The sequence below is a fragment of the Phaseolus vulgaris genome, chromosome 1 (assembly GCF_000499845.2).
Source record: "Phaseolus vulgaris cultivar G19833 chromosome 1, P. vulgaris v2.0, whole genome shotgun sequence".
Classification (NCBI taxonomy): Eukaryota; Viridiplantae; Streptophyta; class Magnoliopsida; order Fabales; family Fabaceae; genus Phaseolus; species Phaseolus vulgaris.
The window spans coordinates 17,114,797-17,130,125 of NC_023759.2; the positions used below are offsets into that span (position 1 = coordinate 17,114,797).

The 15,329-nt window shown below is 32.3% G+C and overlaps 1 protein-coding gene across 1 annotated transcript; it reads right to left on the bottom strand.

The window, feature by feature from the left end:
• Window positions 1-9,665: 9,665 nt before the first annotated feature.
• LOC137813688 (peroxidase 55) lies at window positions 9,666-12,621 on the bottom strand. Its single transcript, XM_068616065.1, has 3 exons — window positions 12,132-12,621; window positions 11,317-11,508; window positions 9,666-10,477 (listed from the first exon to the last, which is right to left on the bottom strand). The coding sequence occupies exons 1-3, from the start codon at window positions 12,348-12,350 to the stop codon at window positions 9,902-9,904; spliced, it is 987 nt and encodes a 328-aa protein (XP_068472166.1). The 5' UTR covers window positions 12,351-12,621; the 3' UTR covers window positions 9,666-9,901.
• Between the last annotated feature and the right edge of the window lie 2,708 nt (window positions 12,622-15,329).

The following is a 15,329-nucleotide window of genomic DNA, read 5'->3' on the forward strand; positions in this document are numbered from 1 at the left end:
GTCCTATCTCTTGCTGCTATGAAACGTAGCTCCATTGAAACAGCGGAGGCGCTACCTGTTGATTGCACTCCGACGATCAAGTCAGTACAGGGCTTATAAGAATTTAAGAAGTAGTCAGTTTCAGTGTTAGAAACAACATACTTTAACATGGGGTCTCAAGCCCCTTTTATAGCTTACCTCTTGTAACAACTTTCTCTCACGAGAATCTAATCTCAACTGAAAGCATACTCAACAGGAAAATATTATGTTCAAGGGCACACTCTCTTGGTGCTGCAACAGAACAAAATCTTTCCTCTAGGAAGTGCATAAAATAATAACAGAATAACCACCAAGGCACCAACTTATGTACCAACATCAGGGGTCCATTCTGCTTACGTGGGCACCCAACTCATGGTGCAACGTTATCTTTTGCCATACATGGAACCTAACCACTATGTGCCTAAAACACACATACTTAGGTTAAAAGAAATATTTACTTGACCTAGACACCACATGTACTAAACGTACCCCTAGGTTCAAAAATACCCTTTACTAGTACTCTTATGCTTACCTATAAAAGGTTATTTCAATTATGCCAAGACGGGTTTACTGACCAAACTGAGCCCAACCACATGGCCCATTTTACTGGCCCAACAACCGAGTTGACATGCCTACGCCATGCACTGAGATCCGACCCCCAAGCAGTGAGCCCTGAGCACTTTGTCCAGTACAATAAACAAAAAATTAAATTAGATTCTCTCTATCTTCACATTCATATCACAATCATATTAGAAAGATGAATCTCAAGGTCTTTTACAGGGTTATAATGAGGTTGGGCTTCTAAAAAGTATTGGTTTTTCAGATAACAAAATCCACATTTTAAAGAAGAAGAATACACCTACAATCCAATTACAGTACATATGTGTTATCTAATCACCATTTTACTTATTCATGATTTCAACATGATTTTTCTTTCTTTCAAATAATAGGAATATATTATTCCTATTTCCAACCAACTGAATTATTTAAACTTTAAAACAACTAAAATCAATCATTCCTTTTTCTATATATTGCATCTATGTCTCCTTCCTTAAACATGTCAATGGGTAGGAAAATATATCATTCAAGATTTAGGGTGCAATGATAACAAAAATTCTTGGCTCAAAAGGGTTACCAAACAAATGAATTCAATTTACATAATGGTTTGGTCTGGGTTCCTAATTAACACAAATGCCTTAATCATTTTCATGCTCTTTTATGATGTAACATAATATAAAAAAATCAAGCAACCACAACTGTCAATTCATCAGTAAAACTCTCAAAATTATTTAAGATTCACACACTCACTTGTTTTAATTAGTCTCATTCCTTATTTTTTGTCATTCTCTATTCTAAGTAATCATCCTGTTAATTTTTTATGTATTATAATTTCAATCACATTTGAATATGGATTCAATCAAATTTTCTTTTCCAACCCGTGTCTAATTCATTTCATTATTCTAATATTTAAACACAAAGTCTGATTAATACTTTTTTCCACAATTCAAATATAATATTGCAGTTCTTATTATTTAAGAAAAAAACTAAAACTACAAAACAACTCAGCAATTAAATTAAAACTGAAAATAACTCAACAATAAAAATTTAAACAAATTAAACAAATTAAACAACTTAAAGGAAATAAAAAAAATAAGAAAAAAATAAATAAACTAAACAACTGAAAATAAATAACAAGAAAGATAAAAAAAAATTTAAATAACTGAAAAGAAAAAAAAAACTAGAAAGATAAAATCCAGCTTTTGTTATGCTTTTTATGCTCAATCTTCTCTTCTTAGCAATTCATCTCGCTTTGTATTAAATTCCTGTTGGACCTGCCCCCCAAAATAATAGTATGCGTCCCCAAGCCAAGCTACATAAGCTTCAAACTAATATGGAGGCATACAGGGGTTGGGTTGCCCTTAATTACGTAATTTTTTACTGCTCGAGCGAGTTGTATCTCACCCAGGCGAGATTGTATAAGTGAAATCCCACGTAAGCGAGATTTGTCTCGCTTGGGCGAGATTACTCCAAAGAGGACCGCCTTCTCAATAAATTAACTCACTTAGGTTAGTTATAACATGCCTAGGCGAGTTTCTCTGCACTAAAAAATTTATGCATTTATGCAAAATCATGGATTTTATCAACTAATCTCAAAACAAAAATTAAAATAAAAAAATTAACACTAATTGAATGAAAGTTATACTAGGAGGTTGCCTCCTAGAAAACGCTTGTTTAACGTCATATAGCTTCATGCATGTTTCTTTCAAGGTGGTTGAGCTTTTTGTTGTAACAATATCCTGGTTACAACCTTAGTTCTTCTAGAATATGAGATTTCAAGTTCAATAGTTCGATCCATCCTGATTTATTTGATAACTCTTAAACATGACCCTTTTGTTTTCAATCTTATAGGTTGAAATTTTAACTTAGCACTTCTAAGCATTATTAGTTGCTCCAGTCTAAATTCATCATTCTCTATAATTACCTCCTGTTGAACTTTGTCTTCCTCTTTTGTCTTTGATGTAGATGGCTCTTTATTAGGGAGTTGCTTTTCTACAAATTATGGTACAAGCTATTTCTTCTTGTCCCATTCTTTTGAAATGAAATGACGTATAACTTTCTCAAATAAATTTGAGAGGTCCAATTGCTCTTTAGTTTTAGGAAAGACTTTCTTTGTTGCAACTCTTTGTAAGAAATCTTCCCCTGTATTAGAAATTTTCAAACCAAAAATATTAAAAGTTACCTCATCATTATGAGCTATCACTTTCAGCTTTCCCTCATCAATATTAAAAGTTACCTCTGTGTCTTCTTCTATGTCTATTACAAAAGAAATCCACCAGAAATATTAATTTATCCACCTTAACAAGAACATCTTCAACCACACCATATGGATACTTGATTACTCTATCAGTCATCTTGGTGGGTTTAATCTCCAAATCACTTATCTTTTTCAACATAGGTAAAGGCATTAAATTTATACTTGCCCCTAAATCTAATAAAGCCATGTCCACAAATAAAGCACCTTTGGTTATTGGGATACACTAGTACAAAAAAGATTAATCACGACTACAAATAACGACACTTGATAGAAACCCGTCGTAGCAAAAAGCACGGTGACATTTTCGTGAATGATTTGAATTTTTTATGCTTTATAACGACAATTATAGCTATAATTGTCATTAATAATGGCCACAGTGAGAAATAACGACAGTTCTCCCACCTAACCTGATAGAGATCAAATAAGAGAGGATTTTACCAATGGAGGAAGAGGTCATTCACCCACACATTTGAAGTTCTTCCTTCTAGTCTTCTAAAAAATTAAAGAAGAATTAAATAAAGAGAGGACCAAGCTTAAAGCCAAAGAAGACTACAAGCTTTCAAGAATGGGCTTCAATTAATATCTCTCTTTATAGTTTCTTTCAAATTGTAAATAATATAGAATAGTGTTTAGGTAGGTGCTAAGAGGGAAACCTAAAGATACCTCTTATGTAAAGCATCTTTAGATATTAGTTTTTAGAACATTCTAGTAGATGACCCTTCATCCCTCACTTTAGGCGCTAGAAGTGAGAGATTTGCAAGGGACCTTTGGATAGCTTCTTGTATAAGCTTCTTGTATTTCATGACCAGTCCTTCTCCTATATAAGGAGGGCTTGAGTCCTTCTAAATACAGATTTGATATTTTGAGTGCAGAAATTCTCCCAAATTGGTGAGTGATTGAGAGGCTTGTGTCTTCTCTTACCTAGTCTTATCTTGAGAGCAATCTTGGAGCCTCAAGTGGCGGCATCTACACTCATCTTGGAGCTTTGCATCCTCCAAGTGGCGTGTTCCTCTCCAAGGACTCCAACCACATAAGTTCTCTTCTCCCTTCCATCTTATTCATCCATTTCCATGTCCAAATAAACTCTAGAAACATGTCTTAGGCTTTTATTGCACTTTTGTTTGGTTCATTTGTTCCATTTCTTGTTTTGTTCGGTTCATTTCATTTGTTATCCATTTTAATCGGTTCATTAGCTTTCTTTCATGCTTTTGTTCGGTTCATTTGTTTCCTTGGTAGTTTCAATCGGTGCTTTTCCATTATTGTGCATTTCAATCGGTTCATTTGACAAGAAATGGGTTTATACATGAGTTTTGGTTTGGTGGCTTAAGATTTGGTGAGTTCTTGAATGAAAGAACATTGATCCAATTCTAGAAAAGTGCCTATTCATATTCCAACTCAAGTTGACTCCATAACATGTCTATGAAACATCTCTATCTTGTTATTGGAATCATATCATAACCGTCGTTATAAATGATTTTTTGTGAAAAATAACGACTGTTACCCACTTAACCGTCATTATAAAGGTGAATAAAAATGAAAATTTGTCCAGCCCGTGCTCTTGCACTCACTTTTCTTCTCCAGCCAACGCCCTCACTCTTTCTTCTATAGCCCACACCCTCACTTATTCTTCTCCATCCAACGCTCTATTCGCGTCGTCGCCTCATTTGTTTCTCTCCTCCATGACACCGTGCTCCACTCCTCTCCTCCACGCTACCGATCTCTCTCATTCCCCCCACCGCCATCACTACGAGTTGTCTCCCTCCGCTCTCGCCGCCAGACGCTGCAGCCATCGCGTCGCATCTCTCATCCGCACGAGCAAACAACTCCCTCGCTCCGCTACCAACCCTTCACGCTGGCAGCACCTCCACACACTGCCAGAACGTCTACACGCCTCCAGCACCTCTCAGACCTCCTTTTCACCTCACCACCGTGCCGGACATCTCGCTACCCACGAGGACTATGTTGCACCCACAACTCCACTGTATAAGGTTAATTAGTATTTTTTAAATTTTTTAATTAATTTTATAATAAATATTTGCATGTATGAGTTTAGGATTTAGTAGTTTAGTGTTTGTGGGAACTTCATTTAGTGGATATTTGATGGAGGAGTCCTGACATTGAAGAGAAGAGTGATAGATTTGGAGTTGCCAAAAATTAGCATGAAAAAACTTCAAACGGTTATAACTTTTAATAGAGAAGTCGGATAGAGACGTGTAAAAAATGAAAGTTGCTCGAAACGAGGTAACAAATCACGTGGCCAAAGGGGATTGTGGTGGACTAAAATTCCAAAAATCCACCATTTACTAGTTCCCATACTATTTCTCATGTATTTTAAGGTTTTAGTTCCCATACTTTCACTTGTTAGAAAATTCTGAAATTTTACATGATGTTTCGTAGTATAAATTAGAGACTTATCAAACCATTATTATTATATTACATTCAAAAAATTATTACCCATACATTACATAATGTTATGTGGTTTAACTTGAAATCTTATTATTTCAATACTTATTTTGGATATAACATGTTGAGTGGGAGCGGAAGAAAGTGAAAATGCAAAAAAACTCACTTGGATGCACCTTAAGGTAACCATGTATTACACTTTAGGATAGATGAATTATTAGAATGACATAAAAAAATTTCATATATTTATAGCACTTTTTTATAATGTTATATGTACTAATTTATTGTATGTAGACTTTCATATTTAAATTATGATATTACATGCATTATTGTTCTATAAATTTGATATTTTATGCAGGATTAGAATACATATATAATAGTAAAACATTTAAAAAAAATACATTTATAACGATGGTTCCATCTAGAACTATCTTTAAAAATACATTTTTTTTCAATTTTTTCATTGTTTATTTGGCTGAATAACAACAGTTTTTTACACGTATCGTTGATGGGATTTTATAACGATGGTTATTGTTAATTTGGCTGAATAACGACAGTTTTTTACACGTATCGTTGATGTGGTTTTATAACGACGATTCAAGAACCATTGTTATAAACAACTTATTTATAACGACACCTAAAATAATGGCGGTTCTCGAACCGTCTTTATATGGCCTTTTTAATCGTCTTTAAAGCACTGTCATACACTAGTGATAGTAAAACTTCTTGGGTCTTTAGATTTTAGGGGCAAGTTTTTTTGAATGATAGCATTGCAACCAACCTCCAACTCTATATTCTTTTCATGAACCTTTGCTCCAGAGACTCTGCAAAAAAGAAATATTAGAATGCAAATTATTAAACAATTTCCTCTCTTTATCTTTTTTTTAAGGAGTATGAGGATATGGTAAATCTATTAAAGGAACGGGTAAGATACGACAACTAAATCTATTTAATAAGTGAATCTCGATAATATTGTTGAATCATTTAAACCATTTTAATATGAATCATGACTCTAAAGATGTGTAATTAGTAATAAATGTAATGAATGAAGACTAAATTAGTAATAAATGTAATTAGAATAATAATGAACGCATAAATAAATATGAGATTAAAAAATAATGACAATGAAAAAAAAGAGATTGAATGATTTAGTTTAGGATCTCCATTCTTCTTCCCTTGAACTACAAATTATGAAATTTCAGTAGTATATCTTCATAGAATTTAAGTGAATGAATTTGATATTTTTCTACGTAACAATGGTATATATAGAAGTGTGGTGTCATAGATCGAGTTCCATTATATGTTTTTAAGGCTCGATGTCTAAGATAGTAGAATAAAATAGGGGTTATGTATCAATCTATTTAGGGACAATTTTGATAGAATAAGAGAGAATATCAAAAAAATATCTAATTCAAAATAGAGAAACTTAATTAATGTTTCTTTCACATTTAACATCATTTTAGTGAAAATTTAAAATATTAAAAAAGTAAAATTAAATTTTAATAATGAATAAAAACTAAAAACAAACCAGATAAAACAAAAGAGATTGATAGAGCATAAAGAAAAATATACAAGGTTGAAAAATGAAAGAAGATAAACTCATATAAAGATACACTGATGCAGAAAGGTTAAAAGACAACGACTATTTTCAATTTAAAACGGCGGCTTTATAGCCGCGTTTGATGTACACGTAGTCTTAAATCCAACAGGCAAGAAGACAGCTATTTAGCCGCATTCGTAAATGCGATTTATAAATGTTGTTTTGGTAAATAGTCGCATTCTTATATGCTTCTTAATTATTTTTAAGCGGGAGAAGTAATACATTTATGAATGCGTCTATTTACCATAATCGCATTTACGAATGCGGTTATTTACCATAGCCGCATTTATAAATCTTTGCGCTGGATTTAAGAATGAGACTATGGTAAATAGTCACTGTTGTATATGGTTGTTTTTTTTAGTACAATCTGTTTAATGTTAATTTCCATCTAAATTGACATGTTCAATTATAACCTAGTTAGACAAATACATAAATTCAGAGAATCAAATTATATATATATATTGATAAAAAATGTATTACAAACACTAATAATGTATCTTTACCTTACACTATTCATCAGCTATTCTAGAGTTATAAAAATTTAGGAAATATGTGGACCAAGAATGTCTCACATATGCTATTGGCTTTCGAAGACATTGGTCACTCATCCGTGAAGAACTGCATTACAAAATAAGGTTCTCATAAATTAGTTTTAAGATACATATATGTTAAAGAATTATAAAAATAATTTACCATCATGTTAGCTCATGCGAATCACTTTTAAGGCTTAGTCTTACAATGGTAACCATCCATTGCATAATGTAATAGCCACACTCATACCTTCCTGGTTGTTTATTAAACTATAATTCAATAAAAAGAAAAAGTTGATATTGCTAAACAATGAAAAGAGAAAGACAAAAATTACAAACCTTTAGTTTTATCCAGTTTAGATTTTGAAAATTTGAATTGGATCGACCTTTTAGGATGTTATATCCACACCATGAATTGATTAATATAAAAAACCGTGTTAGTAGATGCTTAATTAGTAACATATAGAGTTAAGTTTATAATGTACTTACCTATCAATTGTTGAGAAGTGGTGTCTTCTTCGCATATTGGACATGCTTTATGACCCTTAACACTATACCTTGATAAGTTACCATATGCTAGAAAGTCATTGACGGTGCAAAATAACATGACATGCATCTTGAAAGTTTCATTAGCAAATTCATCAAATACTTCAACACCCTGATCCCACATTAACTTTAAATCTTGAATTAGGGGACTTAGATAAACATCTATGTCGTTTCCTGGCTTTTTCAGACCGGATATCATCATAGACAACATCATGTATTTTCACTTCATGCACAATCCAGGAGTTAAGTTGTAAATAACTAGTAAAACAGACCCTGAACTGTGATTCGTACTCATATTACCAAACAGATTCATTTCGTTTATAGCTAAACCAAGTCGGATAGTTCTTGATTCTTTACCAAACTCTGGAAACTCATCATCAAATTTCTTCCATTGAATAGAATCAGTTGGATGTCGGTACATGCCATCACATTTCCTCTCATATGCATGCCATCTAAGATTCTTAGCATCATTTGGGTTTGCAAACAAACGCTTCGTCCTTGGAATGATGGGAAGATACCACATAACCTTCATTGGGGGTCCATGCTTTTCTATCTCTTCAATAGTATCATCATCTTTTTGTTTCAACTTATAACGTGATAACCCACACCTCAGACAACTTTTCAACAATTTAAAATCTTTCATGTATAATATAAAATCATTAGGACATGCATGTATCTTTTTATACTTCATACCCATTGGACAAATAATCTTTTTGGTCTCATGATTACGATTAGGTAGAGTATTTCCCTCTGGAAGCATATCCTTCAACAAATGAAGCAATTTCGTGAAGCTTTTATCAGTCCATCCATTTATTGCCTTCAAATTCATCAACCGTGTGAAGTTAGTTGATCTAGGATACAACAAAGTCTTTACATCGCTTGACATACTTACATATCCATGCGCTTCTACAAAATACTCAGCTCTCACATCACGAGTCATCTCCTCTAATCGATCATCATCTACATCATCATGCATTGCATCATTCATGGTGGACCCCACATATTCTTCAGTTACGGAAACACGTGGTAAATTTAATAATTCACCATGTCATGTCCAAGTTGTATAAGATCTAAGAAACCCATCACATACAAATTATAATAAATAAAAAATAAACCAATTCATAACATTAAAAAAAAACACCACCAACCTTGTGCATGAATGCAACAGTGGTGGTGAAGAGTGGCATGGGACCGACAACAATGGCGACGACAGTAGCGACGAAGCAAAGCAAAAACCCAAACAAGCAACGACAAAGGGAATGAAACAATGGTACTTTGAGCAATGCAAGAAAACAAATAATAGAAACGGAAAAAATTTATAAACCATTGGTGAAGAAGAAAAAGAGCTAATTGAAATGAACTTACAATAGCACGAGAAGACAATGAAGCTCGCGGAAGAAGAAAGAAACACCAGAACAGAACACGGAGAGAAAACGTGAAGCGCCAAGAAGAAAGCAAGTATGAATGCGTAAATGACGCGCTTCAGAGTTAGGGTAAAAATAATTTAAGAATGCGACTATTTGTTATAGTCACATTCTTAAATTATGCGTTTTGATTTAAAAATGCGACTATTAGATAAAATCGCATTCTTAACTCATACGCTTTGATTTAAAAATACGGTAATTAAATAAAGTTGTATTCTTAAATTATGCGAATGTAATTATTACAAATAACCGTATTTATAAATAAAATTAATTTCAAAAATAATATTATCGCATTTATGATGGCATCAAATAAATAATCATAATCGTTGTTTTTAGATGTTGTATGTATTTATTACAATATTCTAATTAAAATTCATCCATGTTAAAAGGACACAATATTTGGAATGCATTTGTAGTGCACAATTCAAGAATCACTTTATTTTCCTAACTAGAAGGACAAGACATTTGGAATGCATTCCCACTGCACAGTTCAAGAATCACTTTATTCAACACTACCTTAATTTCCTTAGAAAAACGTGATATTATTGAACAACGAATCCACCGTTCATGAATTGAAGGCGGTGCAATCTCTTCTTATCTCCCCTTCGTTCCCAGTCTTGATCCCGACCCTTCCCAGCTTCCTAATCGCCGCCACAAACGCTTCGTTGAAGTCCGCAGCGTTGTTCGCGAACCGAACAACCGTGGGCTGCGACGCGGCGTCCGAGAACAGCACCTGGTCCGAGGTTAGCAGCCCTTTTCCCGACACCAGGTTTTGGTAATAGATGTTGTCGAAGGCCGCAGGGGTTTGCGGGTCCAGCTCAATGGCTACGGTGGGGTCGGGGTTTCTGGGGCATCCCGCCATCAGAGTCTGGGCGTAGGTGGGGTCCAGAGTGGGGTCCACTGGATTGGAAGATGAGAAGGAGTATAAACGATTGGCGAACTGATCGCAGTGCGAGAACCCCACGGTGTGGGCCCCGGAGAGGGCTATCATATCCGTTTGGGTGAGACCGTGCTTCTGGAAAAGCGATGTGAGTTGGTCCAAGTTGAAGTTCGCTTTGGGGAGGTTTCCTTCCACACGAGATGCCTTAGAAATCAACCCGTCTCTGCGTCCAAGCTCTACTTTGAATGAAGGACCTCCAAGCTGACATGTGTAACAAATAAACAGATTAAATTACCAACTCACTTTATCTTTTAACTATACTATTTATTATATGGATTTAAATTTGGAAAATAGATTAAAATTATTATATTTTTATCATATATTTGTTTTTCTAATAATTATTTTCAAATTTATATATATCTTGATTTCTAATTATTGATAATATAAAACTTTGATCACACTTTAATGAAATCAATTTTATTGATGTAATCTTTACTATTTGTTCATTTTTTTCTATTAATCATATTTTTTTTTAAATTCACTCTTGAAAGTTTTTTCACATTTATTATATACATAATTTATATCTATTTGAAATTATACAAAATTTTATATACATAATTTAACTAATAAAAATATTAAATTCAATAGTTGGATGGATTAAATTTACATTCTATATAATTTCAGAATATAGTTTAACTAAATGTACACATAGTGTAGTATATATATAATTAACGCGGTTTAGCCAATTTGATAATGACTAAATACTATTAATTTTCCAATGAGCAAGAATGTGGAGTAGGTCGAAATCAAGATAATAATTATTTATTTTCTATTTTTTAAAACTACTATTGGGCAAAGTTGCTATCATTACGTAAAGGATAAAGTAAAACTCCAATAAAATAAAGTTCTATTTAACTATATATATTAGCATGTTTAGTGATGTATATTGCTACAGAATTGGAGAATGGATGTAGTGAATGTTGATATAGTCAAAGTTTTGTAACAGATTATTAAAAAAGAGTGTGAATAATTTGAACTTAAAATGAATGAAATGAATTGATTTTATATAGGTTTGATGTTAAAATAATAATATAGCTTACCAAGCTTATGACGTCTCTGGTGGCTAGTGACAAGATGTCGGCGCATGAGACCACACCAGGGCATGAAGCTTCCACTGCTTGTTTTGCCTTGATCACAGTGTCAAACCCATCTCCAGGTAGCGAAAGATTTTCCGTGTAATCCTTCTCAGCGTCCCCATTTGGGGACGAAATTATCACCGAGGCATCACAACCCTACACCATCAAACTTCATTTCTCATTACTATACTCAAATTTACATCCAATAATTGCTTCTCTTCAAACAAATACAATAATGAGATTCTTCATCCATATTTTTCTACCATTTGCGCGTGTTGTAGTTTGTCAAAAGTTAACAACGCATCAACTATTAGGGTTCTTGTATAATGGTGAAAATTTAACACAGGCCAACAGCGCACAAAAAATAAAAAATATATATAAAAGAAACTGTTATAAAAATTAATCTGGGTACCAAAGGCATATACTTGTGTGGTGACTAAGTCTCCCATCACATTAACATTATTATACACAGACGAAATAAAAAAGTCATTCATTCATATTCTAAATGCGAAATGGCAAAAATGAAGAATAAGCCTCCCCCAGCAATAAAGGTCAGCATCATATTTTGAAAGTTCATTTTCAAGAATGGAATTTGAGAAGAGATAGTAATTACAGAACGAAATCGCACGCATCTCTAAGAAATGCATGGTCTTAAGAGGAAAACTAGCAAACCATATAAGGAACAAGGAAAAGCATTTTATGAGAAGTGGAGATAATATTCTTTTTCCTTGTATTAACACAATTGAAGAAGGAATGAAATATATGAACTGAAAAGGCACCTCAACAAAGCAATCATGGAAAAACAGACGCAGGGTTGCTTGTCCAGTTGTGAGGGTCTGAGTAAACTTGTTAGTAACTGCTTGGGAGACGATGGATTCGACGTTCGGGCAAGATGAACTATAGAAATTCTGTGATAATTGGGCTTCCCCCTTAGATATAAGCATCGTGAAAGCCAACAGAAAAGCCATTATAAGAAGGATCCTAATGGAGATCTCCATCTTCTTCTCTCTTGCTGCGTAAATATGTCTCCACAACTTTGTATATATATCTCTTTCTTTCCGTCTGGTTAAGGAAGTAACCCAGTGGGATATATTAAAATTTGAAACTCACAGTAAAAAAGAATGAGACAAAGTTGATTACTCGGTTACCCCAACCATGTGATATATAATAGCTGGAAGCTGTCTTCTTCCACTAGTGGTCATTTTAACTTGCCAAACTGAAACATTACTCATTCCAGTTTTCCAGATTGGGTCTTATTAAGTTGGCTGTAATTGGAATGGTTCAATTATACTATTATCAAAAACTTCCCTTGTCCCACCACTTTTTTTGGTTTTCTTATACAAACAAAATTTAATGCACATGGCATTTCAATATCATTTTTCCATGTTTACCATTTATACCATTTTTTTCAGGTTTATTTGTGTTTCGTAAGCTTATAGACAATAAACACTTTTACAATTATAAAGAAATTGACTTTTGTTATGGAATATGTGTTTATCACAAAAGTCATTGCCACTAAATATTTGTATATATACTTTTGTCAATTTAGTATTAATTGCAAATAAAATATCGTTACAACTTCATATTATCTTTTTAATATATTTTTTTTAAATACATGTTAGATTATAAGAAAATTATTAAATAAAAACCAATTTAGAGACAAAAATAATTGGTTACTATATTAACTAAATTATAAACCATTTTATAAGCAAAAAATTATTGGTATTTACTGTAGTTTTTATTAGTAATATAAATTTATAAAGTAGTTTCTAAATTATTATCTAACCATTAGCTACTAACTACTTTATACTCTAAATTTGTGTTTATTAGACTTTATAGACTAATTTAGAATCTAAAATATTAGTAGCTAAAACTTTAGTAGCTAATTTAGATACCAATTTAGAAACTATTTTATAATTTTTTATTAATAATAGAAACCACTTTAGAGACCAATAAGTTTTTAGTCTCTAAAATAGTATCAAATTTAGTCAATATAGTGACTAATTATTTTTTGTCTCTAAATTTTGTTGTTATTTAATGTTTTTTCTTGTAGTGTTAGGTATCACTATGAACTTAAACTTTGCCGATAAAAAAACTATGAACTTCTTAGGTAGGTTGACACTCTAAAGTTACCAATTATGTGTTATCACATAAGGCATATTACTAAAAAAAGAAAAGAAAAAGAACAAAATCATGGGGACTAGACCAAACTCATGGAAAATAAAAAACAAAACAAACTCTCCAACTAACCCATACAAATCAAAACATGGAGAGTTGGAACTTGTTATGAAAAAATCAAAATTAATGACTGAAGGTAAATAAAATATCACACTATTTAAACTCTAGCTTATCATCAATCTATGACTTTATTCAATTCATTTTTTTTATACAAATCACTACAAAAAAAAGCGAGAAATAACTTCCAGACGTAAGCATCAGTCAAGCGTGAGACGTAAATCGAGTGGGTCAAACAGACGTTAGACGAATGCACAAGAAAAAACATGGGCCAAGCCCACTCTAAACCAATGCTACTTAAAAAAGATACAAATATAAAACAAGAATGCATTGTGTTGACCTGACTGGCGCATAAAAAAATAAGTTTAGAATTATTTGCAAAGAATAGCATGGACTCGATTGGGACTCTAGTTGAAATACAAAAATGAAAAAAAAAACAGACATTTCATCGGCTTGATCGATGCGTGTAATATTATTATTTTAATATTTGAAAAGATAAGCGTGGATTGAGTCAACAAATTATAGTGATATTATTAAATTTGATTTCGCATTGCCGTCATCTAGACCGACACAAATAATTATATATTTTTAATGTTTGGAAGGATTAGCACGGGCTAGACCGACATAAAAGTTTTAATTTTTTATTTATTTTAGAAAATGTGATATAATATTTTGTTGATGATAAATAAATACAAATGAAATAAGTTCATTGTTAATCTATTAGAAGTAAATTGAAGGAGTAATATTATTTTGATTATATTTGATATAATTAAAGAAGAATTGTAATATTAAAATTAAGAAAAAGAAAATTTTGAAAAGATTAAGAAAGAAATGAAAAAAGAGATAAATATTAGAGTGTAAAAAAAATAATAGGTAAAATGATTACTTTAAAAAAAATTAATAATGGGAGGAAAGAAAATGTTACACTGAAGCGGTAAATTTACATTTTAGTTTGTAGTAAACTAGTTTTTGTACATGTGCATGACACGGATATTTTTGAAAGCGAGGTTAATATTTATTAATTCGAAAAAGATTATTTTTATTAATAAAATTATAATTATAACTATATTACAAAGTCATTATTGATGTGTAATAAAATGTGTAATGTTGAGTATTTCATAGAGCCTATAATGGGTGATATATTATGATGGACCATATAATTTCATAAACCCTCTAATGGTTCATACAAAAGTCATACTCACAAGGTTGCACTCTAATTGTTAATCTAATTAACAAATTTTAGTTTTTTTATTCAACAAAGTATAATTATATTTATTAATTGAAATAATAATAGATGTAGACAATGTAACTTGGCTTAAACAATCTAACTTGGGTTAGACAGTGTAACCTTGCCTAGATAGTCTAACCTGTGTTAGAAAGTGATAGCAGAGCCTCTATCCACACACAACAACATAATAAGGAGGATAAAAACTTAGAGTCTGTTTACGAACTTCTTTGCAAATACGGTTTTAATGTGACTTTTGTTTATTTTGTTAGGCCCAATCAAGAGGACAACTCTAGGATCAAGGATTGTACAAAGCATATCCAAGAAGACCTCCAACTCATCAAAAAATAAACTAGAGTTTTAGTCAAAAGAACACAAGAAGACCGAGTTTCGATTGACTAGTCAACATTATTTTTTAGGCCAAGCTTTAGCCTAAATAAATTGTATAAAGTTGTTTAGAATTTCATTGGCCATGTATTGGGCCTAGTAGCATAAAATAATTGGACCAAATATTTGG

Coding starts and splice junctions, on each gene's coding strand:
- LOC137813688 (XM_068616065.1), bottom strand. CDS start 12,350: ATGGAGATCTCCATTAGGATCCTTCTTATAATGGCTTTTCTGTTGGCT. Junction 11,509..12,131: donor TCCATGATTGCTTTGTTGAG/GTGCCTTTTCAG, acceptor TTGATGGTGTAG/GGTTGTGATGCCTCGGTGAT. Junction 10,478..11,316: donor CCAGAGACGTCATAAGCTTG/GTAAGCTATATT, acceptor TACACATGTCAG/CTTGGAGGTCCTTCATTCAA.